The 25,226-nt window shown below is 35.7% G+C and overlaps 1 protein-coding gene and 1 pseudogene across 1 annotated transcript in view; one reads left to right on the top strand and one right to left on the bottom strand.

Moving 5' to 3' along the window:
* The window catches only part of Abca5 (ATP binding cassette subfamily A member 5), a 63,964-nt gene extending 39,003 nt beyond the window's left edge, over window positions 1–24,961 (bottom strand). Inside the window, 13 exon segments of the mRNA XM_048446113.3 lie at window positions 193–368; window positions 1,520–1,630; window positions 5,453–5,511; window positions 6,203–6,371; window positions 7,223–7,370; window positions 11,263–11,451; window positions 12,478–12,619; window positions 14,286–14,515; window positions 16,121–16,209; window positions 20,696–20,857; window positions 22,068–22,272; window positions 23,478–23,593; window positions 24,942–24,961. Coding sequence (XP_048302070.3) covers window positions 193–368; window positions 1,520–1,630; window positions 5,453–5,511; window positions 6,203–6,371; window positions 7,223–7,370; window positions 11,263–11,451; window positions 12,478–12,619; window positions 14,286–14,515; window positions 16,121–16,209; window positions 20,696–20,857; window positions 22,068–22,272; window positions 23,478–23,579 — 1,782 coding nt within the window. The 5' untranslated portion in view covers window positions 23,580–23,593; window positions 24,942–24,961.
* Window positions 7,643–8,152, top strand: LOC148120765 (eukaryotic translation initiation factor 1 pseudogene; annotated as a pseudogene).
* Window positions 24,962–25,226: the final 265 nt, after the last annotated feature.

Genomic DNA, 25,226 nt, shown 5'->3' with positions numbered 1-25,226 from the left:
TCCAGATGAAAAATGGATTATTCACATGGGCTAAGGTATGGACTCCAAAGGCATATAATTCTTCACATTTTCTACTTACAGGCCCAGATAGGTTTTATATGTTTAGATTTTCAAGCATATTTATTGTACAATTATTACAAAGAATATTAAATTATAGGAAATACAGTGATGGTTCATATATGGATAACATACTTCTTGTATTATATTGTTGGCTGGGATTCCTTTGATTGAAGCCAAAATTGATAAATTTTCTTCTACTGTCAAAACATCAAAGTTTATATCTAACTGTGGACAAATGCCAATCATTTTTCTTGCTTCAAACATTTCATCTATTTCAGAGACTCTGTGTCCATATATAGAAGCAAACCCTAAAAGCAAAATATTTATATTTACATTAAAGACATTGAGTGTTTAAAAATGCATGTTTTGATGTACCTAATAACTTTGTTTGCTACAGCATATATGTAAAGCCAGAATTAATATAAATTTGGAAGATACCACACATTCTCATTTACATAGTATTGGTGTTAAGTTTTCACTTATATTGCGAACTCATTTTCTTTCCTTTTCAGGCCATATTACATAGTAGGAAGAACAACAAACTACAAGCCTAACATGAAACGTCTACAGTGACACTGCCTATGGCTCAGCAAAGACTTCTTTCACCTCCAGATACTATGAGATAATAAAATAAGATCTACAAATTTTACACAAGCTGGTTGTATGGTCTTGAACATAATAATGTCTTGAATTCCAGCTTTCTTATTATCTCAACTGAATGTAATATGCTCCACTTACAAAATGTTAAATCATGTGAAAATGTGTGGAGAACTCTAAAAAACTCATATGTCTAAAGTGTAAGACATTAGGACTAATGTCAGAAAACATTGCAAAAAAAAGTCACACTAATTCTCTTTTACAAAGCTGAAATACAGATTCAATACAATCTGGCCCCTCTATGATAAAATTTATTTCACTGATCCACTATTTGGTAATTGCAGAAACATGAGGATTCCCAGAGTTTACACCTATGAAAAAGCCCAGATTTAGATTGTACCTTGAGGTACTGCTCCTAAAGTTTTTATTTTAGTAGATAGTGTTGCTATTTATCATTCTTTCCTTCAGATGCACTTGTGTTTTTTATAATGGCAATTTAATTTCCAATTAGTTACTTACTGATTTGTTTTTCCGTGAAGAGAAGGACTAAACATATGTACACATATAAACATGTGATTGAAATGGTATATAAAATAATAAATAATAAAGTAAATAAAAATAAAAGGTTAAAAATTATATTTTTACTTTATTAAATATGGGGCCAGATTTTTTTATTTAAGAAACGAGTGTATATAATAAAGAAAAAATTTCTTCATCGACATTGAAATAGCTATCCCTAATCACTGATCCAAATCATCTAGCACACGTGTAGAGGACAAATAATAGCTACAAACTGTGACTCCTTCATTAATAGCACTTAAAACAATTTTAAGAGTTTTTTTTAAAGTAAGAAAATTCTTACCATCAGAAGGCGGACACAATCCACAAAGAATATTCATCAATGTACTTTTTCCTGTTCCACTATGACCCAGTAATGCAGTAATCTGACCTTCATATATGTCAAATGACAAATCTAGTTCAGGGGAAAAAAGAAGGCTCAGATTGGTTTTTATTTTGTTCAGCTGTATAAGGTAATTCGTAATTCCAAGCAATCTTAAGGAAGACAAGTTTCAATACATAAAGTTAACTAAATAGTTTAAGCAGGTTAAAAAGACTCAACATAGTCAGTGATATGAAGGGCAGGAAATGTAAATAGACTGTTACTGATTTGTTCCAACACTAAGATTTAAGATATACACTAAATATTTGAAGGTTTTCTGTATACTGACTTTTAAAATTGTCAATACAATTAAAATAAAAATTTACCTCATAAAGGTATCTGAAGACATGTTAAATATGGTGGAAACAAAAAAGAACATAACAAAGAATTGATATCAGAAGCACAGAAATGGCTAAGAGAATGCTTAAAAGGTTCAATTTGTAATTTTTCTATTTTCATTTTGTGTGCACAGTTGTTCTGCCTGCATGTGTGTCAGATCCCTTCAAAGTGTAATTACAGACAACTATGAACTGCCATGTAGATGCTGGGAATTGAACCAAGGTCCTCTGGAAACAAAGCCAGTGTTCCTAAACTGCTAAGCCATCCATCTCTCCAGCCCCTAAGGGTTCAATTTAATGAATTATGTATAACTAGATGGACATATAAACAACCAAAGGAGGACAGAGATGAGCACTAAAACGACAGAGCAGGAATGAGCGGTCAGGAAACAACCCTAAAACTGGAAGAATGCTCCTGGCAGCCTGGTAGGAAGTCTCGCTGTTCACTCAGCCATGCAAGGCTGACTGTTTAGAACTTTATGACCTGCAGAAGCTGAAATGTTACAGGTCCAGAGCCTAATTATGATTTATCTTAGGCGACCGTGAGTCCCTGGAATAGTCATCCTTTCCCACTTTTGTGTTTAACCTAACATTCCTGTGACTGGCAGGTAAAATCCTTTGAAATGTATCAACAGATCACTAGCTTCTACCAACCAACAAGCTAAGATAGCACCTGAGGCCTATAGCCGCCCACCACCCTGCTTTAGATTTGAAAAGTTCCTTCACTCTGAGTTTCTGTGTTTTGTTACTACTCTGACATGAAATTTGAGGGAATCTAAATCTGTGTTCCTGGGCCATATTCACTCCTATTTGGCCCCAGGATAAACTCTCCTAGTCCTTTGAGTGAAAGCTGTGCTTCTGCATCCACAGCTAAAATACAAAAGAGGAGGGGGAGGGAAGTCTCATATCCCAAGTCAGTAACCCAAGTTAGTGATGGGAGTGAGGTAGGCAGAGAGGGGAGGAATCAAGGATTCAAGACTGTAATAGGCTTTATAACAAAACTTTGTTTCTTAAACAGCAAACAAATCAATACTGTAGGATCTTAACAGTATAATGTAGAAAATGATTCAGTAACAAACTTCTAACAAGATCATAATATATTTACCTCAGATGAGCTCTAAGTAATACACCAATAATCTGTGCACACATACATATGCACAAAAACCTATGTCAACTAAAACAGTTCAGTAAAATATACATTTCCTATATGCTCATTAATATACATCCTGAGTATTTGCAATTTTAATTATCTCGTGGTGATTGCATTACCTTAAAGAGTAATAATATTTAACAAAATTTCATGTGCTGATATGCTATCCATTTTTCTTTACTGGTAAAATATCTCTTTAAATACTTTGTCCATTTAATACATGATTTCCTTAGCATCAGGTAGCTGTCAACTTGACAGTCCCAGGTCTTTTGAGGGAGTTTCAATTGGTAGACTACTTCCTTCAGACTGGCCTGTGGGCATGTCTGTGGGACCTGTTCTTGTTGACTGGTATGGGAGGGCACACACACCACCACCAGAGGTGGGCAGTGCTACCTCTGGGCAGATAGTCCTGGTTCAGATAAGAAAGATGAGCCAGGGAAAACAAGCGTGCATGCAGTGTTGCTCCATGGTTTGGGCTTCAGCTCCTGGTTGTATTCCTGCCCTGCCTTCCTTCAGTGATGCACTGGTGTAAAATCAAAGAAAACCTTTCTTCCCCAAGCTGCTTTGGCTCATTGTGTTTATTACAGCAACAACTGTGAAACTAGAACACGGAGGCTGTTGTTCCCTTATTTCTGAGTTCTGAAGCACTTTTCAATATTCTAGATACAGTGCTTTGCTGGACATAGGATTTACAAACCTTTCTTCCAATCTATTACTTTTCTCATTTCCTTAGCAGCATCTTACAAGGAGCATAAGACTTTAATTTTCAATCAGTTACAGTTTGTGCTTTTAAAGCCATACATATAAAACTTTTGTTTAACCAAGACTCAAAATATTTCTCCTAGTTTTAATTCTTTAACTTTTATTGTCATGTGTTCTGTTTTTGGTTGTATGACCCATTTTCCACGCGGTCTTGTATACAGTGTTCAGCGTGGATCACGGTTCATATTTTTCTAATTTTGTTTTAAACTTTATGAAATTTTAAGTACTCATAAAAATATAAGGAATATTTCTGGATTCTCTATTTCACTGATCTCTCTATTTCTTTTATGTCAAAAAAAGCCTTGATTACTATAATCTTGAAACAAGTTAATAATATACTCCAAAGTGATTGTTGTAGTTATTCACATTTGTTTGGGGATTCTAAGTCATTTAATTTATATATAATTTTAGAATCAATTTTTCAAAATGAACAAAAAAGTCTAATTTAACTTTGACTGATTGTGAATCTATAAAATCTGGATAAAATTCACATCTACACATTCATTCTTCCAATCCTTAAACATGGTATTTTAACCTGTCCTTAAACTTTTGTCAGAAATGTTCTGTACTTCTTAAGATACAAGTCTTCTACAATTTTGTCGATTTATCTATTAAGTGCATAGTATTTTTGATGCTATCATGAGTAGTGATCTTTATTTTAACTTTAACTTAGTTATTTAGTTGGAATGCAGACACACAATTGATTTTTTTATATACTTATCTTGCACCCTGTCACCTTTCTGAACACATGTTTAGTTTTACTGTATTTATTATAGAGATTAATCATTTCATCTGCAAATATGTTGGTTTCACTGGTTCCTTTACAACCGGGGTATCATTTATTTCCTTCTCTTGCTTTTTGGCACTGGCAATAACTTCCAGTAGAATAATTAACCTTTAATGTTAAGTAAAAGAATTAAAGAGTCATTTATCATTAATAGTACTGCAGTCACAAATGATAGACTCATATTTTGGGCCTAATTTAAATTAAGAATTTGCTTATGCTCATCAAAGCACACTGTTTAGACCCAAAAGGTATGCTTCAGATTAGAATAGGATATTTGAATATCTTTATCTAATAAATGCCATGAACCTAAAATACTAAAAAATGAAAACTTTAAATAGGTAAATTAGGAAAAAGAACACTCAAATGCCCAATGAAAGAATGATAAGGAGCATTTGGGCCAATGTAAAATAAAGCCAGACTAACAAACCATTGTACCCTACCAGAGTAAAGTCACATAGATTAGAAATGACAGGGTATGTGTATTTTACTGATATGATACTGACACATATATATGTACCCCAATTCTCAAGACAGTTCATCACAACAAAAAGAATCTGAAAAAGAGATAGCTAATATGTATCCCTGTGCACAATAGTAAAGTGTAAAAGAACAGAACATAAGTTGGTTCAAACCACTGGCTATTTTTATGTTAACAGACACCACTTCCTGGCTTTATCAGCTTCCATGATGTTAAGTTTTATTATCAACATTAGTTACATAAGGTATCTACAACGGCAAGACAGAAAATCACGACAGCAGGTTTAAACTTCTCCAGTGTATTATGATGCTACGGACTAGATTCTGGGCAGGCTACTTACTTCTCAAAGCTTCCACGTTTTCGGTTTTTTTTCTATAGGCCTTCTGAATACCACTTATTCTGAAAAACACAGATTTATATTAAATGTACACACAAAATTTATGATTACATGTGCTTACATGTATATTTTTATCCAAGCTGTCTTAATTGCTGTTCCTTTTAAATTTTGAACTAGATATGCATCTCTAGCAATATGAGACACTTTCCATACTATAAGACAGTGATGTATGCACATACTTGGGTAACAGATATTCAAATTTGGGGGGGAAATGGATGGGTGAAACTAGAAGGGTATTTTGTAATCACATGTTCAAAACATGAATAAATTTGCATTCTCGTACAAAAACTAGAGGAAAGAAAAGGCTGGAATATTTAATAGGAAAAATAATAAACCACTTCCCTGCTATAACAAGAAACCCCAGAACACTGGCACTAAGGACCCCCTTCCTGAGGAGCCATGATGCACACTGCTCTCTATTCACGTGTCGCTCGCTCATTCTCATGCTAAGACAACTTCCAAGAGAAGCACTGCTTCAAGGAATTTACAGATTATTTTCATCTTTCATTAATTAAAAGCTTTTTATAGTAATAAAGGGAATAGAAAATAGGTGTCATTTTATGTCAGCATTATCAAACTGCCTACAAATGTAAATTTCCTCATTCCATATCTTTTATGGTAGTATATTACAGAATTTAAAAGTCACAATTTCCATCAACCATTCTACCTACACTTCTAAAAAATGAATCATACCTTATAGCTTCTTTTCCTATGAATTCTGAAGAAACAGGCTCAACAATTTCACTAAGACTAATATTCCCATTAATGTTACCCTCTGATAGCTCCTTATAATTTCTTTTGGTTTTTGACCAATATGATGGTTTTAGAAAGTATAAAGATGATCTCCTTAAGCCAAATTCCCCTAAAAATAGAAATTAAAAACTGAGTTATAAGACATTATTTCTGAAAGCATTTTTAAAATCATATTAAATAACCTTATTTTTCTTAATTTTAATTTTAAAGTCATATTAGAGGGGTGTGGTAGCACACACACTGAATCCTAACACTTGGGAAGCAGAGGCAGACAGATTCTGAGTCTAAAACCAGCAGACACTACACACCAAGTTCCAGATCAGAAAATATTAGAGAATAAGACCTTGTCTCAAAAAAAAAAACCAGTAATGATTAATTAAATAACATCACATTAAGTAGTACTGACCATATTAGACAGACCTGAAATACAGAGAGATGTAATGAGGAACTCAAGAACACATGGTAAAACATGAAGGGTGACATGGTCAGCCCGGAAATCATATACAAACACTACAGGGGATCAGCAGGCTGTATTTACATACTTACGCAGTCAGACAGATATTTAGACAGACAGAAAGGAAGACACAGATGTAACTACAACAAAAAAAGAGGCCATGAGTGGGGGGGGGGGGAAGAGCTGGAGGAGTGAGGTGAAAAAGAAGAGAAGGAAAGTGTGTGGAGTTACAAGACTGCTTCCCAAGTTTGGATTTTAGAGGGTAAAATAAAATAGTTTAAAATAATAAAGGATTGAGATGTGAAGTTTCAAAACAAACATCTCTCTTATTACACATTTCTTATGTCCACTAGTGGCTGGTGAATAAACAACATAATATATACATATTACTTAAAAGCAATTTAAACCATCAACAACTTAAAATACTCTGACTAGGAGGGAAAAAAAGTTAAATGATCCTATAAAAGCAGTATTGTTTAGAATCTCTACAGTAACCAACCACATACCTGGAATGACTTGATCAAGATACACAGCCAGGAGGACATAGAATACACTGTCAAGAGCAAGCATGATAACAGTAATGATCAGAGGATAGGGGCCTTCAGTCAGATTAGAAAATAAGGCCCCTTCATTGAAATCTTCTAGATGCATGACCTAAAAACAGAAACACCAGCTTTACTCCATAGAAATGATTAGAACAAAGCTGACATCACTAAACACAACTCTATAACCAGAGTGACAGTAAGAGAGCTATTTAAAAATAATTAGTAACCTGCTCTTATAAGAGAAACAGTAAGCTCTGCCTAGTTGGCTCAGTGGGTTAGTCACCCCTCCTTTTAGCCCCAGTCACTGAGCCACCACCGAGGACTCAGCTGCCTCTCCCTCGAGCCCCCTCGCTTCCCGATGCTCCATGTCCCTCCTCCCCCCCGCCGGTCCACTCTTTCGACCCCTTTGCTGATGCAAGTAAGGGTGATGACCTGCTTCCTGCTGGCACTGAGGATTATATCCATATAAGAATTCAACAGAGAAACGGCAGGAAGACCCTTACCACTGTCCAAGGGATCGCTGATGATTACGATAAAAAGAAACTAGTGAAGGCGTTTAAGAAGAAATTTGCCTGCAATGGTACTGTAATTGAGCATCCAGAATATGGAGAAGTAATTCAGCTACAGGGTGACCAGCGCAAGAACATATGCCAGTTCCTAATAGAGATTGGACTGGCTAAGGACGATCAGCTGAAGGTTCATGGGTTTTAAGTGCTTGTGACTCTGAAGCTTAAGTGAGGATTTCCTTGCAATGAGTAGAATTTCCCTCCTGTCCCTTGTCACAAGTTTAAAAACCTCACAGCTTGTATAATGTAACCATTTGGGGTCCGCTTTTAACTTGGACTAGTGTAACTCCTTCATGCAATAAACTGAAAAGAGCCATGCTGTCTAGTCTGGAAGTCCCTCATTTAAACAGGTCAAGCAGTAAGCCCCGGCAATGTCCAGCCTGAAACAAAGCAATAACTATGCTTTATTATAGTTATTATAATAACTATAATATAGTTATTATAGTTCAAGTTCAGAACCCCAAGTTCATAGGCTATGCCTGCCCAGAAGGTCCTTGGCTCCCCCCTACAGAATCCCCTGCCCTAGGAGAATGTCACCACTTGAACAGCCCAGGTGAACAAGAGAATGGGTAACACCACAGTAGCTATGCCACTAGAGGGAGTCTCTAGTAAGCCCCTGGTGACCGGCCAGGTAGGCAGAATTCAGAAAGGACCATCTTTCCCCAGGGGTCATGGACATGTGGAAATCTTTTTAGCCAGGCATATCCCAAGGGATGTTGGAAGAACTGAAGGGTGGGGTCAGCCTCGTATCAATTAAACTTATGACAAGGGAACAAATACCAAACTGATGCCATCGATCATGTGGCTAGCTGTATGTTTCAACTCAATGGTAGCAGCTACCCAGTGCCATGTGAAGGAACAAACTGGTTTTTTTGGTTTTCTTTTTCCTTACAGTTTCAATGTTATGCATTGTATTTAAACCCTTATTTAAATAAAACTTGTTTTCAGAAAATAAAAGAGAAACAGTAAAGACCAGCAAAAAAATAAAATTTTTTTTTTTAAAAAAAAAAAGGTTATCTAAATGATTCATTTAATCATGGTTTCTATTCTGTGTGAAGTTTTGCATGTTTGTTTTGTTTTTTGAGCAGAGTCTCTCTGTGTAGACCAGGCTGGCCTTGAACTCACAGATGTCTACTTGCCTCTGCCTCCTGATTATAGGATTTAAAGGCATGTTGAGTAAGGGAATGTACCATCATGTCCACCTTTTCTTTTTTCCCAGTCTGTGCTTCTTAAGTCTGTGTGTAACAGTATAGTCTCGAAGTGTAGGACAATGACACTTGAGTTCCAAGTAATTAAATCAAGTAATTAATATATTTATAAATAATCTACTGTAATGTTACCTCATAAAACACCTACAAAACATTAAATATAAACCACATATAATAATTGAGTTTACGTTCTACTCTATAAATAGCTCCTTATGAGACTTTTTCATTTGATTCTAACTATACATGTAAGACAAATAAAAAACCAAATTTATAATATGAATAGTCTTAATTTTAAATTTTGGTTTTTTATTTTATGTGCACAAGTGTTTTGTCTGCATATATGCCTGGGTACCATTCGTGTGCCTGGTGCCCATGGAAGAAAAAGGAGCATCAGATCCCTATAACTAGAATTATAACCACTTGAAAGCCACCATGTGGGTACTAGCGAATGGACTTTGAATCTCTAGAAAAGTAACTAATTCTCTTAACCACTGAGACATGTCTCCTGCAATCATACTACAAAAGCATTTGTTCACAGCAGCACTATTTGTAATAGCCAGAACCTGGAAACAACCTAGATGCCCCTCAACTGAAGAATGGATGAAGAAAATGTGGCATATTTACACATTAGAGTACTACTCGGTGGGAAAAAAAAAAAAACCATGACATCTTGAACTTTGCATGCAAATGGATGCGATTAGAAAACCCTATCCTGAGTGAGGTAATCCAGACCCAAAAAGATGAGTATGGTATGTACTAACTCATAAGTGGATACTAGCTATAAACAAAGGACATTGAGCCTATAGTTCATGATCCTAGAAAAGCTAAGTGATAAAGTGAACCCAAAGAAAAACATACATACATCCACCTGGAAATTGGAAACAGAGAAGATCGCCTGATAAAACTGGGAGCATGGGAGTAGGGGAAGAAGGAAGGGTAGAAGAGGAAGATGTGGGAGAAGGGGAGGATTGAGGAGAACCTGAGGGAATGGGATAGCCGAGATGGACGAAGGACAGAGATGAGAGCAAGGAAAGAGATGTCTTTATTATAGGGTTAGCAGAAACCTGGCTCTAGAGAAATTCCCAGAAATCCACAAGGATGACCCCGGCTAAGACCCTAAGCAATAGAGGAGATGGGGCCCGATCTTGACTTGCTCTGTAGTCAGACTGATGAATATCTTAAATATTAACATAGAGCCTTCACCCAGCAACTGATGGAGGCAGAGGCAGAGACCCACATCGGAGCACTGAACTGAGCTCCTAAAGTCTAGTGGAAGAGTGGAAGGAGTGAGAATATGAACAAATAGGTCAAGACCATAATGGGTTCACCCACTGAAACAGTTTACCTGAGCTAATAAGAGTGCACCAACTCCAGCCAGACTGGGAAAGAACAAGCATAGGACCAAACTAGTCCCTCTGATTGTGGATGATAGTTGCATGGCTGGGGCAGACTGAGGGGCCACTGGCAGTGGCACCAGGATCTATCCCTACTGCATGTACTGGCTTTTTGGGATCCTATTCTCTTTGGGTGCATAGCTTGTTCAGCCTAGATATAGTAGGGAGGGTCTTGGACCTTCCACAAAGCAAGGAGCCTTACCTGCTCTGAGGATTAGATGGGTGTGAGGTGGGAGAGTATGTGGGGGGAATGGGAGGAGAGGAGGGAATGGAAACTTGGATTGGTATTTTTTTTTAATCTAATAAATAATAAAAAAGACATTTCTCCTGCCTGAATTCTAAATATTATTTAGATGAATGACTATTCCATGGTTCCTAAACTAATGAAACCTATTACACACACTAAAATATTTTATTATTTTACTCATGAAACTTTGCTCTGTGGCATACACAACTTTCTGTCTGGCATTCTTCTGAAATAAACGTGTAAGTGTTTACAGTAGAGCGATGAAGATTATCTGTAACTCAAACCAGTGACTTCTAATAAACTGAATTATTACACTGAAATAGAGTTATGAAATACACTAAGAAAAACCTGTAGAACTTGTATGCAAGATACTTAATGAGAACTTAAAATCGGAGACATTCTAAGTGACAGCAGATATAAAAGAGACTGCAGTACATTTCTTTCTGATGAGATTTAACAGTTTTTCTACATTGCTTTCTCATGAAATGTTAGTGGTGTTTGTTTAGAAGTCAGTGACAGGACAAGACACTGCACTGAACTGGAAGAAGAGAAAATAGCGGGGGATGAAGATGCGTGGATCACCTACCTGGGCAATACCGATCAGAAAGGTACACTGACAGAGAGGACTGAAGAGCCACACTAGAGATCGGGGGAAGCTTTCCACGAGGACTATTAAAAGGCCAACAAATCCAAACGCCACAGTGAAAAAAAACTCAGCTACTCCCACGTGCTTAGATTTTTTAAAAAGAGGTGTCAGCATTAAAGCAAAAAACACCTAAAAAACATAAATGTTAAGGTTAATGTGCAACTCATATACACTGACACAAAAGCAAAATTAACTTTTTTGTGAAAGAAAGTTCTATTCATGAGAAACCACAGCTGTTAAAACACAATTTCTAAATGTTATGAAAAGATGCTTTATTTTCACACAGAGACACACATTTAAAATTTTTAAATTGGCAAATATTAATGCCTACATTTTATCTGTATGATAGGAAGATAATCACATTTATACAATAGAGACCATTAGGAACAATGTAATGACTAATTAGTTTCAGGGGCCCACCTGTTTCTATCCCCTCATCTTCCCAATCCTCACACCCACACTGGTGTTTCAGATACACACTGCTGCACCCAGACTTTATAGGGAGCTAGAGATCTTAACTCAGGCCCTTATCTTTGCTAGACAAGCATTTTAGCTACTGGGTCATCACCCCGACTCCCCAGTAAGCTTTTAAACAAAGAAACTATGTTTTAAACTGAATGCTGAAAATGATATATTAGATCATTATACTGGAAATATGAGTTATTTATAATTTATTATTTAAAGAATTTAAATGATAGTAAAGTTATTTAACAATATACAAATGGGCACATAAATCAATCATAATGAAAACTGGAGTCATTTAAAACATGCCAGTCATTACATTCATCAGTCAGTATACCAAATGAATATCAAGACTACTAAAGAACTACATTAAAAAAAAAAACCTTTAAAACTAATTGTCCTATAACATAAACTAACTTGAAAGAGTCAAGGCCTCATGAAAGGGGGAAAAATACAGCGCTGTGCAATCTTCCACCAACTATCTAAAGACAACAGCAGAAGAACTATGTAAAGTGTAATACACCAAAACAAGTTAGATTTAAATATGAGGTTATAATTTTTCTAAAAGCATTGTAATACAAACTACATCATGTACTATCTAGTTATTTATCTGCAACTTAGTGAAAATATCTTTAATGGAAAACTGACTAAGTTTTACCAAGGTACTTTGATATTTCGAGTTAAAATACTCACAGATGATAATCCATATAAGAAGAACAGTAGAAAAATCACAAGGCTGCTACTCTGGGGGAATAAGGAAGAGGCTGTAGCAATAACTGCCATAAGAAGTGACATGAGGAAAATCAAACTTGTATACAGAAGAACCCAGGAAAGCCTACAATAAAAGCACAAACACATTTATAGTCAAACAAACACACTTTAGCAGGGAAAAATTACTTTAAACTTAAAATTAGGTTTATCCATTTTGTTCTTTAAACGAATTTATCTGCATGTGTTCATGTACTGAAATTAATATTGTTAAGTAATCCAGAATAAACTATTAGTCAAGTCACAGGTGAATGTGATTGATATAGAGATAAAATACTATCTCTCAGCACCAAAAAGTTTTAAACTGCAATAGCAACTCATGGTTAAAGCTAAAACACTCAAAAATTCAAGAGAGTAGCAGCATCTCTGATTCTCTTAAACTGTAACAGTTTCATAAGTCAATATAATTATTTTCTTTGTAAAATGAACTATAATTAAACTCCTGATTATCAAAAACACAAAAGTTCTTACCAATTAATGACATAAATTACCATACTCACACCAATGTAAGCTGCTGATTAATGAGATCAACAAGAGTCACTGTTTTTACTCAAGATTTTCCCTCATATCCCTGTGAGTTCAAGGCCAGTCTGATCTACCTAGGAAGCCCCAAAGCAGCCAGAGTTACTTGGGGAGATCCTCTCTCAAAAAAAAAAAAACAGTGTGGAGCTAGAGAGATGGCTCAGTGGTTAAGACCACTTGTTGCTCTTGCAGGTGACCTGGGTTTGATCCCTAGACTGACACAGAGGCTAAGAACCATCTCTAACTCCAGTTCCAGGGAATCCAAATTCTCTCTTCTGGCTTCTGCAGACAATGCATGCACATGGTGCACAAATATGCAGGCAAAACACCCATACATAGGAAATAAAAATAAAATTTAAAATGCAAAGAAATTGGTAAAACCTGATAAAGGTTTTATAATTGTTACAATAGGCCAAATAAAAAATTGTAAATGCATCTTTTAATAGCAACTTACACAGTACTAACCTTACTCTTAAATGAGATAAAAGAAACCAATTTTTGTTTGAAACAGCATCTGGCAATGTGGTCTAGCCTGGCCTCAAGACCATCCTGACTCGATTTCTTGACATTTTCTAACATTATAGGCTGCAAAAGCCAGACAGTTTATAAACAAAGTGTCTAATTACACAGTAGAAAGAAAAAAATGCTTAGCTATTAAAATATTCATGGCTCCATAAAATCAGCACTGTACAAAAATTCTGATATATTAGTGCTCACCTGTGGAGACTGTTTTCTCCACTTGCATCTCTATAAAGTACCTGTGTGTTCCTCATCTTACTCTACTGAAGTTTCCCAGTGGGAAAAAGAGTTCAGAAACTACACGTGCAGACCCCAATCTTTTTAACTACATTTTTAGTGTTATGTATGTGCTGTGACACCAGGGAAGGACATTAATAGACAACTTTTAGGTTTTAGAGATTTCACATCTTCCGTGAAATGATATGATGGAATTCATGGTACATGCCTCATGGGTTCAAACAGAATGTAAAATAAAATTTAAATGTATTATCAACACAAACTTCTCACATTGCTCTTTCCTTATAGTAAAACAAGCAACTAATTGGCTGGTCACAAATTCTAAGTAAAATGGAAACATTATAAGGAATCACGAACATCACAGTATTAAACTGTGTAAATTAAAGTATACTGCTGAAGATCTGTGCATTTAAAACAACTGTTAGCTATACTAAATAATAAACCGTTAAACATACCAAAAAGCAGTGTCATGAAGTCCCATTATCTTTAAAAATTCCTTTAGCTTTTTTTCTTTTTCTGCTACAATGTGAATTGCCAAAAAGTACCCAAAAGGTGAAAATGCTATGACTAGATAGATTAAAATGACTCCTCTGGGAAAAGTGTCTATTTCTACAACGGCAGCTTCTCCCATGATAACAGCTTTGGTTGACTCCAGCTCCTTCCATAGGGAAACATTGGTCTTCCACTATAATTAGAAAATGTAAATACATTAATTTAGTTCTGAAAATAGCTCCTAATAAAATGTGATTACTATTACCTAAAATTAGTAAGTAACTTCATGCAAATAAAATACTCAAAAAGCCACACTCTTGAAATAAAGTGAGTGACTACAATATCATTATAAAAAGTAAAATTCTGCTCTTAATTCATTCTGGAAATTAAAAGTTTGAAGATTGGAATGAATAAATTTTGATTTAATTAATCCAATAAAATAAAAGCATATGATTTTATTACCACATTAAGCAGATTAAAGGCATAATAAGAATATGTTTGCTCCTTCAGAGCTGAGGCTTATAGGAATGATTAACAACCACCATTCCTATGACTATATTTTAAAAGGCTCTTTTATATAAAGAGCATGCTTTCTTACTGAGTTAAAATTGGTACACACAGGACATATTTACAGAATTATGTAATAAAAATACTTATCAATTTATACTTCTACTATTCACAAGAATGCCTAACCTACAACTCTGTACTACTCACAGTGGTCTAAGCTTGTGATGGCTAATGTCTCACTAAAACACAATGTAATATCAACATGGAGACACATCTAATGTTTCCATCTTTATCTGAACAGCACAACTGAAATAACACATTACAAACCCAAATACAGTCATAGCATGTAAGCTGCAATTTTTTAAGACAATTCTAGGCACATCATCTTAGTTCTTACAACACTCCTGTCATAAAAAAGCATGACTATTACAGTTGGTGTTCTACCTAGCACTTTAACAGCGAGAAGAGACAGGACTCTTGCTTACAGACCCTAATTCTAAGCTAATTACCATTCATATATACTCAAAATGTACAGTTTGGTAGAGAAGACTGTTTATATGCACTTTTAGATTAACAGGAAAAAGCCCACAGATCCTAGGAGAAATGGAGAAATGTGATATACAATTCTATAGTCCTAGCCTAAGGCACAAAATTTAAGGTTAGATTCTCTACAGTGTGAAATGTTGAATCAGGCTATAGCTTTAGAACATAATTTAAGAATGTACACACCACCTTAGAGGCAGAGTTGTACTAAAGCACAGATTTAGGAGTCAAAAGACCATAATCTGATCCTCTGTCAGCAATTCAGAGTTCTACAGCTACCTGATATTACTTTATTTCAGTTTCAGTCTCAGAGGGTTATTAAACATTAAGAAAGTTTATATGGGAACACAGCGTAGAAACATTGTAAATAAGGGATAAACGTTGAAGAGAAAATAAAATCTAGCAGTACAATTAAGATAATGAAGGTAGTCACCTTTAACTTCTTTGTATTCAAGGGAAAGGTCTAAAAGTTCACATACTTCATAATACAGAAATATTTCAGAAATATTACCTATAATCAATAAATATACAATATTTATATACAGTATGATAAATTCTATTCATAAAACTATACAATAAAAATAGGCTTCAAAAGTATTAAATTAGAAAATATTTCCATTTTATCTTTTTCTCAAATGATTATATCACGTATTATATATATTTTTTAACTAACTTAACTAAAGCCAACTTTAAAGAATTAAGGACTACTTATTCCAATGTGGTTTGATTTTTTCCTTTGTTACAGTACCTGTATAATGGCAGCATCTATTGATGCCTGCAAAGCTGTAAAGCCTGAGGACCAGTACTGAGCAGCATCACACGATTTTGAACAACCAGCTACAGGGAAGAAAACATAGATGTAAGATTCCGTACTATATTGTAAGTGCTTTCTTCTGAAAATAACACATGGAAGGTTACCAAAGTAGCACAATCAATCTCTCTATATAGGACCAAAGAAAACATGCCACTACTCTTCAAAGACAATTATCTGTGAGATTCCTGTTTATCTGAATGCTCAGACTAAATTACACATTAGAGGCTAGCAAGAGGAGTCAGTGGGTGAAAGTACCTGCCCCATAAACCTGATAATGCAAGTTCTATCCACGAAAGCCACAAAAAGTTAGATATGGTGGTCTGTATGTAGAAGCCAAGCATTCCTATGATGAGATGAAAGACAGGGACAAGAGAACAAGTCAATGACACGGGTCAGTGGCCTGGGGTACAAAGCAGTAGAAACAACAGGAAAGACTATGCCTCAACAAGACAGAAAGAGAAAATGAACTTCCAAAATTTGCTCTCTGGCCTCCAATGCAGACACAGAGGAATTTACATATAGTCACACACGTAACACATATCACATATCACATGAAATAAAACAAAAAATAGATGTGATAGGATACTAAATGGTAAATGAATAAAGATGTAAATTCATTATAAACAGAATTATTTAAAAGTCATTTTTCCAGAGCTAGAGATGGCTTAGTTATTAAGAACACTGGCTGACACTATGGAAATCAGTGTGGCTGTTCCTCAGGAAGCTGGGAATCAATCTAACTCAAAGTTCCAATGTATTACTCTTGGGCATATGCCCAAAGGATGTTTCATCCTATGACAGAGACACTTGTTAATCATATTCATTGCTGTGCTCTTCATAATAGCTATAAATTTTAAACAACCTAGATGTCCCCCAACAGAAGAATGGATAAAGAAAATGTGGTGCATTTACAAAAGAGTATTACTTAGCAATTCAAAAAAATGACATCATAAAATTTGCAGGCAAATGGATGGAACTACAAAAAATAGTCATCCTGAGTGAGGTATTCCAGACCCAGAAAGATAAATATGGAATGTATTCACTTATATGTGGATATCAGCTGTGAAGTCAGTAATAATCAAGCTACAATCCATAAAATGACAGAGGATAGGTGTATAGAGTAAGGGACAAGAGGGAACAGATAGATCTCATTAGGAAAGAGAAACAGTGTTGATTTTTATGGATATATTGATGGGGGTTCTGGAATGGAAGATCAAATGGGAATGGAAAGGGGAGAAGGGGATGAGGGAAGGAGTATGGGTAGAGACAGATAAAATGAAGGACATTTGAAGGTTAGTGTGGAAACCTAAAACAGTAGAATCCTCCTAAAATATATACATACATGGCGGTGATCTAAATGAAAATGCCAAATAATGGAATAGACAGAGACCTAGCTAGCCATCTCTTGTCTCCAAATGAAGTTTCCAGTACCAGGATTGGGTTACATCTAATTGAGTTGTTAGCCAAAAGCCAACAAACAACCCAGGAATACCCAAGCAACCCAGGTTGTTGCCAAGACTATAGATTTCTCTCTACAAACTGACAGAAAGGCCCCATTACTGAAGACAACACCTACACAACTCATTGAACATGGAGATGCCAAACTGGTACCTACACAGAGCATTCACACCTATGTTTCAGGGTGTTTTTTACAGGAAGGTACTCTATATGCTATCAAAAGAGAAACATAAACACCAAGGCAGTCACACACCCTTTGTCTACCTGGTGTACTACCTACAAGCTATGCCAGGGCAATGTTGGCACAAAGTCTGTGAGAGTAACCAACCAGTTGTTGTTCTGACTTAAGGCCCACTTCATGAGATGGAACCCATAATCAACAACCAAATCAACAACCAGACACTAGTTAGCCCAAAGACCTAAGGCAAAACCAAATAATACAAATCTAGAAACAAAAAGAAAAAATGTAGTGATAAAATGACTATTAATGATATTCTGTTATACTCATAGATCTGTGCATTATTCAACTGTCATCAGAGAAGCTTCCTCCTGCAGCACATGGGAAGAATACAGACCCACATTCAGACATTACAAAGAGAGTGAGAGCCTTTGAAACACTTAGCCCTAATGTCTCCATCAAATTCTCTCCCCTCAGGGAACTCCAAAGGAGAGGGGAAAGGATGTAAGAGCCAGAGGAGATGGAGGACACACACACCAAAAACAAACAAACAAACAAACAAGGTCCTCTAAAGCAACATGAGCAACGCTCGCATGAACTCACTGATACTGAAGCAGTGCGCAGGGTCTGCAGGGTCTGCACCAGGCCCTCTGCACTTCTATGATGGCTTCCAGTTTAGTGTTTTTTATGGGATTCCTGAGTGCACAACTGCGTGGGTCTCTGATTACTGTACCTGCTCTTGGGCTCTTTTCTTTCTGTAGGTCTGTCTTTGATGTGATAGTTTTGTTTTATCTTACATTTTATTTTGTCATATTTCTAAAATTAGAGAAAATGAATGTATGAATGAATGAATGAATGAATATAAACTTTGCCACTAGAGTATAGGTTAACAATGGGACTGCCATTTTATACCTGCTGGCACACAGAAAACCAGTTTCCTCCAACAGAATGAAAACTGCTCCAGGGCAGATCTCATGTCAGGAGTAGCTGACCAGCAAATAATAGACGCCACAGGGTTTTTGCATGTGTGTTTTTATTTGGTTACAGTTTTGGTGTTTAGTTTTGTTTCCCCTTTTGGGTGATATAATCTCTTTTCTTCAAGCATTTTGTTTTTGTATTGGTGATATATACGTATTGCTTTACTGGTTGATGAATAAAGCTGCTTCCGCCTAAGGCAGGGCAGAATAAAGCCAGTGGGAAATCTGAACAGAGATGTAGTGAGAGAGTAGGTGGAGTCAGGGAGATGCCAAGTAGAAGGAGAAAGACGCCAGTCACCAGCCAGAACTTTACTCTGTAAGCCACAGCCTCATGGTGATACACAGATTAATAGAAATGGGATAAAACTGGACCTTCTGAATGTGGCTGACAACTGGGGGAGACTGACAAGCCAATGATAATGGAACTGGGATTTGTCTCTACTGCATGTACTGGCTTTTTGGAATCCTATTCTACTTGGATGCATACCTTCCTAAGACTGGATGGAGGGGGGAGGGCCTTGGACTTCCCACAGGGCAGGGTATCTTACCCTCTCTTAGGACTAGAGAGGGAAGGGGAAGGACGAGAGAGAGGGAAGTGGGAGGAGAGGAGGAAGTGGAAATCTTGATTGATATTATTTATAAAGTAATAAAAAATAATCTGCTGAAAAAATAAAATAAAAGAATTAAGAGACAGTTAATAAGAAGTCTGAGCTAATAGGCTGAACAGTGTTGTAATTAATATTGTTTCTGTGTTATTACTTGGATCTGGGAAGCCTGGAAACAAAAGAGTGGTCTCCACCTTCATATTGGTTTTTTGAGAAATAACGAAGTTCGGTGGGTAGGGAGGAAGAAAGAATCTAGACAAACAGGAAAGGGGAAAAATATGATCAATATATATATATATAAATTTAAATTTTCTTCAAGTAATAAATAAGTAAATAAGTAATATGGAAGGGGGGATGGAGGGAGGGAGAGAGGAAGGGAAGGAGGGAGGAAGGAAGAAGGGAGGGAGAGAGGACAGACGGACATTGGTTGCTCTTCCAGAACACCCAGGTTCAGTTCCCAGTAGATTGCGCATAAGCACATGAAACTCCTGTTCCAGGGGATCCAAACCCCTCTACTGACCTCTGTGAGCACCAGGCATGCACATGATGCGCACACATATTAACAGGCAAAGCAGTCATAAATACAAAATAAAAAATAAGTCATTTATGCTTTAAGGTAAATCATTCTATAATGCACATTTATCACTGACATGTGAGTAGAATTTTCCAAAACACACTTGTAGAATAAAGAAAAAACTTTCTGCACTTAATAGAGTGACTTCAATATTGTACAATAAACAAAATTGATATCATCTTTTCAGTTATTTTTTAAATAACTGAAGGCACTTCTCCATGTTTCAAATGCAAACTTAAGAAATTTCACTGGTAGGTGACCTTGAGATTTTAAACTTTTACATCATATCACAGTGAAAACGATTACATGGAGGAAACTCATACAATGGAAGATACAATTTTGTTTTTTAATGTAAATGACATTTGCATATGTATTAAAATTAAAATGAATGTTATAGTTATTTTATATAGGATACATTAGATAGATATTTGGAAAATGTGCACATACAATTTTTATTTCTGGATACAGGATTTCAGCATGTACCCCAGCTGACCTGCAACTCATTATGTACATCAGGCTGACCTTGAACACACAGAAAGCTGCACAGGATTAAAGGTGGATGCCACCATGTCTGACCTCATACCTAAATTTTTTATGCTGCACATACCTACCTGAACAAATATGTCAGTTGAAAATGACAATACTGGACACCATCTTATTTTGATTATAAAAAAATGCACTTAACACTGAGTTCAGTGATTATATATAGTTACTTACCTCTTGAATCCATATAAATAGAAGACACTGGAATCATATCAGGAAAAAAACGAAGTTCATAGGACATGATGTCTTTGAAAACCACACCTACAAAGTTGCTTGATTTAGAAAGACTAGATGCTAGCATTTCTTTCTCATTTGCATATTCTTCAGTACTTATAACTGTAAAATATTAGAACACTGTAATTAACTCACAAAATTGCAACAGCTTACTATAATACAGTAGATCCATTTTATGATTATATTTGAAGAATATTTTATCAGTACTTTTTCTTAATTATTAATTTCTTAGAAAATGAAGGTAACTGTAAAGAAAACAATTACATAAAATGATCAACAGTATTATTTTACAGATAGTGAGCTGTGACCTGAATACATAAACTATGTCATTACAATACAAAATTTATGTATATTACAAAGTATAATAAGAAAACAACACTCAGAATATTTCATCGGAACACATTATTTGAAAATTTCAATGTGTTATAATATATTCTAAGGCTGGATAGTTTTTATATCATCTCCACTTTTAAATCTGTTTTGGTTTTGGTACTAAAATAAACCTAGGTCCTTGAACATGCCAGCTATACTTTTTAAAGTCTGTAAACTTTCAGACAGAAATAAAATTATAAAAATAATAATGCAGTTCAATTACCTGTCTCAAAGTAAAATAACTCCTAATACTTGAAGTTTTACTTTTAAATATTTGTTCCTATGAAGAAAATTTTTCCAGGCATGCCAAGTTCTTTGACAATGTGATACAACCAATTTACAAACAAAAACATAATCTAATGTTTTAGGTAATCTTGTGTTGGACCATATTCATAGCAATCCCCACCTCAGCTACATGGAGCCCACGGACCCACAGCTGAGCACCACTACACGTGTGTTAGCAATCATGCTAAAATTCTGCAGTTTTCTTTGAACAAAAATCAACATTTTTAATATCTAATATTGTTTATTCTTCTTTAGAGGCTAAATGGAGAAAACATGGTCACTTTCTATTCAATAAGTTAGACAATTTTTAGAAATAGTTTTTGAGAAAATTAAAAATAATTTTCTCTCATTGTTTACAATAAGTTAACGTCACTACAGAAGGGCCAGGATTTGTTGTAAAAGAACCTAGGATTGGTACTTAGCTTCATCATCCATTAGCTGTGCAAGTTCACATTAGCGACTTAACTCTCCTAACTTTACTGTTCTCATACATGACACCTAGCTGATTAACTGGACTGCTGTAACTCTAGCTCCAAGGACTCTTAGCGGCTCTTCTGGCCTCCGTGGACACCTGCACACACATGTACATACACTCACACGAACACATACAACATAAGCATAAATAAAAAATCAATCTTTTAAAAGATTACAATACCATCGGGAAGATGATCAGAAGATACTCTCTGCATGATGCTGGTTGTGATATTATTCACAGGAGTATATCCAAGAATAAGGTTAGAAAGGCTAGACTTGTCCATGGGGTTAAGTTCTATATCAGATACTTCTTCATATTTCTTATTTGGATGCATCATGCTAATTAATATTAGCCAAAATAAAAAAAATAGAGGAAAAAGAATTTCCTACAATAAAAGAAACAATTATTACAAAGCATAAGGATGGTGGCAAAAATCAAGATTTCTATGCAAACAACATAGGTAATACTAAGGAAATTAGCAAGGAAGTGTTGCCTTCTCACATCTAGAGAAAGTAAAATCAACCCTATCCTAAAAGAATTGCTATGGTGAACAACCCACCAAACCCCAAAAACTGGTTGATCATTTTCAATATGCATTCAGTTTTACTGAAATGTTTTAATACTCAACTTATATAATAAAGTGACAGAAAGATAATGTTTAAATATGTTAAGAGTCCTGATTTAATGCCCAATATATTTACTCATAAAATCCTAAAGTAACCTGCAAACAAATCCTTACAAAGATTATCATTAAAAAGAAATGAACTTGGAAAAAAGAAAAACAAGCAAATAAGTGAATGAAAAACTCTTTGGTTCTGAATTTAAAACAGTACCTTATTAATAATACCTAAAATACTACTAAAATTACATTTAACTAGTTTATGGCCTGCTTTACTAGGCATGAGCTATTACTTTATCTTGTTCCTTGTTCTGCTTGTTTCAGGAGATAGCCCATACTTGAAATTATTGCTAATTGGCCAGCTAGACTTCATTCTTTTACCAAAAGCATTCCATGCTAGGGTACAACTCTTGTGACATAAGTTTAGTATTCTTTGGCAACTTAATTCAGAAACCATACAGTGGGAAGATGTGGGGTATAAAATTGTGCAATACTGGGCTGGAGAGATGGCTCAGAGGTTAAGAGCACTGTCTGTTCTTCCAAAGGTCCTGAGTTCAATTCCCAGCAACCACATGGTGGCTCACAACCATCTGTAATGGGGTCTGGTGCCCTCTTCTGGCCTGCAGGCATACACACAGACAGAATATTGTTTATATAATAAATAAATATTTAAAAAAAATTGTGCAATACTCTTCCAAAAAGTTATCTGTGTTATCTCTTCATCAATGGGGAGAAAATGCAAAATTACACGCTGATGTTAGAAGTCAACTGAACTGAGTAATCACTGATACATTTAGGAGCATTAGGTCATTCTTTTTTTTTCTTGCTATCATAAACAATACAATATACTTTTATAAACAAACTGAAGGAATCAAATTATACAAATGTATTCCAAAAAATTACCTTAAAATAGAACACATCAAAGCAAAACAAACCATAAGAAGACAAAATAATGAGTATTTTTAACTTACCTGAACGCTACTTTTTTTAGTCCTGCACTTAATTAAGTAATTTTTCAGCAGAAGTGTTCTAGTCTGTCTCCAAACTCCCACATCCCTAATTGCAGTAGCCATGTTTTCTGGATCAGCTTATCAAAAGGAAAAACAAACAGAGCTTGAACTACACAGTAAAGCACATGTGATGTTTAATGGCAACAATATATAGATTTCTTTTTCATTTCCCGGGTAAAACAAAATTGAGCATACTGCAAGCTATCTCTCCTACTTGTATAGAATGCACGAAAGAGCAATCTGACAGCTCTACAAAGTACATAACAACATGCGAAACAGGAAAACATCAAACCTCAAACAGCCCCAAACTAGCAGTGAGCTTACCACTTTTTCTCCTTTGGTGTCACTCAGACTGAGCACTTGAGAACTGAGCACCAAGACAGAAAGGGCTTCAGAAGTTAACTTACAATTCTGACTTGAGGGAAAGTTAGTCTTAAAACTCAAGGAGATGCGGAAATGTCATTTGTTTTTATTCATCACGTTCTTTTCTGTGTCCCTATCCTGAAAAATCCCCTTGGTGGCAGTACCAGACCATAGTAACGAAAACTCCGAGGAAGAGAGACTTTCTCTCCAAGAAAACTGGGCAATCCCTACTCTTTTCTTCCCCACTGTTCTCTGTACATTCCTCTCCTACCACTGTGTCCTGAGAACTAGTTATTGCTGCAAAAGTGAAGTGGCGCAGAGAAACTTTCTCACTAGAGGAACAGATGAGCAGCCAGAGGGAAAGAGAAAATAGAGAGATCAAATAAAAGGGGAGTTCTGAAATTCACATGCAAAAAAATAAAGTTTCTATTGCCTCTTAGATTAATTCCCAAACTAGGATTATAGAGATCTAATCCTATGGATGTTAATAAAGACCAGAGAAATCAAACTAGCACACACATATACCACTACCCAGATCCAGACTAGTCACCAGGCAGCATTCACATGACAGATTCAAACTACAAACCTTGTGAAAACTCAACTGAAGATACAAATAGTTCAGAGAATGTGGGGAAAAACTTACCGTCAAAACTTAAAAGCCTTCACAACCTGCTAAGAGAAAGTATCAACATCTCCACAAGATTAAGAAAAAGTCCAATGTCTCAAATAACTACAAATTACATGGCAAATGGCCAATATATCCCACTGCCAAAATGACAGTACTGTAGGAATTTCACCAGAAACAACAAAAGCAGCATCTGCCATTGACAGATCAAAGAGCCAAACAAGCTCAACCTAAGAAGGAAACAAATGGTGTATAAAAGGTTATTTATGGAGTGGTAAGTGACTCTCAGTGCACCAGAGTCACCATCCCCACCTAAATTCTTATTTTACAGCTATAATTCTGTACAGCAGAATTGTGAAGATGGACACTAAGAAGAAGTCCCACACTAGCTCAGAATTGTGTATAACAAAGGGTTACTTATTTAGGGGTAGACTCACAAATCACAGTCCTCTGCACCAACAGGGAACAGCAACCGAATCCAGAAGCCCAAAGAGAGAAGCTTTACCTTGGCATTTATAGTATAAGAGACCACGCCCAAGTGGGCTAGTATCTTGAAGGCTATTGGTTGAAGGAGCTCCCACAGCGCCTTCCCCTTCTTTAAATAAGAGAGTTCCAAACCCAATACAAAACTATATACACTAGGAATAGATAATCAAGTATAAAATTAGAATTACAACCAGCATAAACAATATTAAGCAAGGAGCATATGCTAAATGTTTTAA

Source organism: Myodes glareolus, chromosome 9, assembly GCF_982192425.1.
Source record: "Myodes glareolus chromosome 9, mMyoGla1.1, whole genome shotgun sequence".
NCBI classification, from domain to species: domain Eukaryota; kingdom Metazoa; phylum Chordata; class Mammalia; order Rodentia; family Cricetidae; genus Myodes; species Myodes glareolus.
This window is presented reverse-complemented; position numbering and strand designations above follow the sequence as displayed.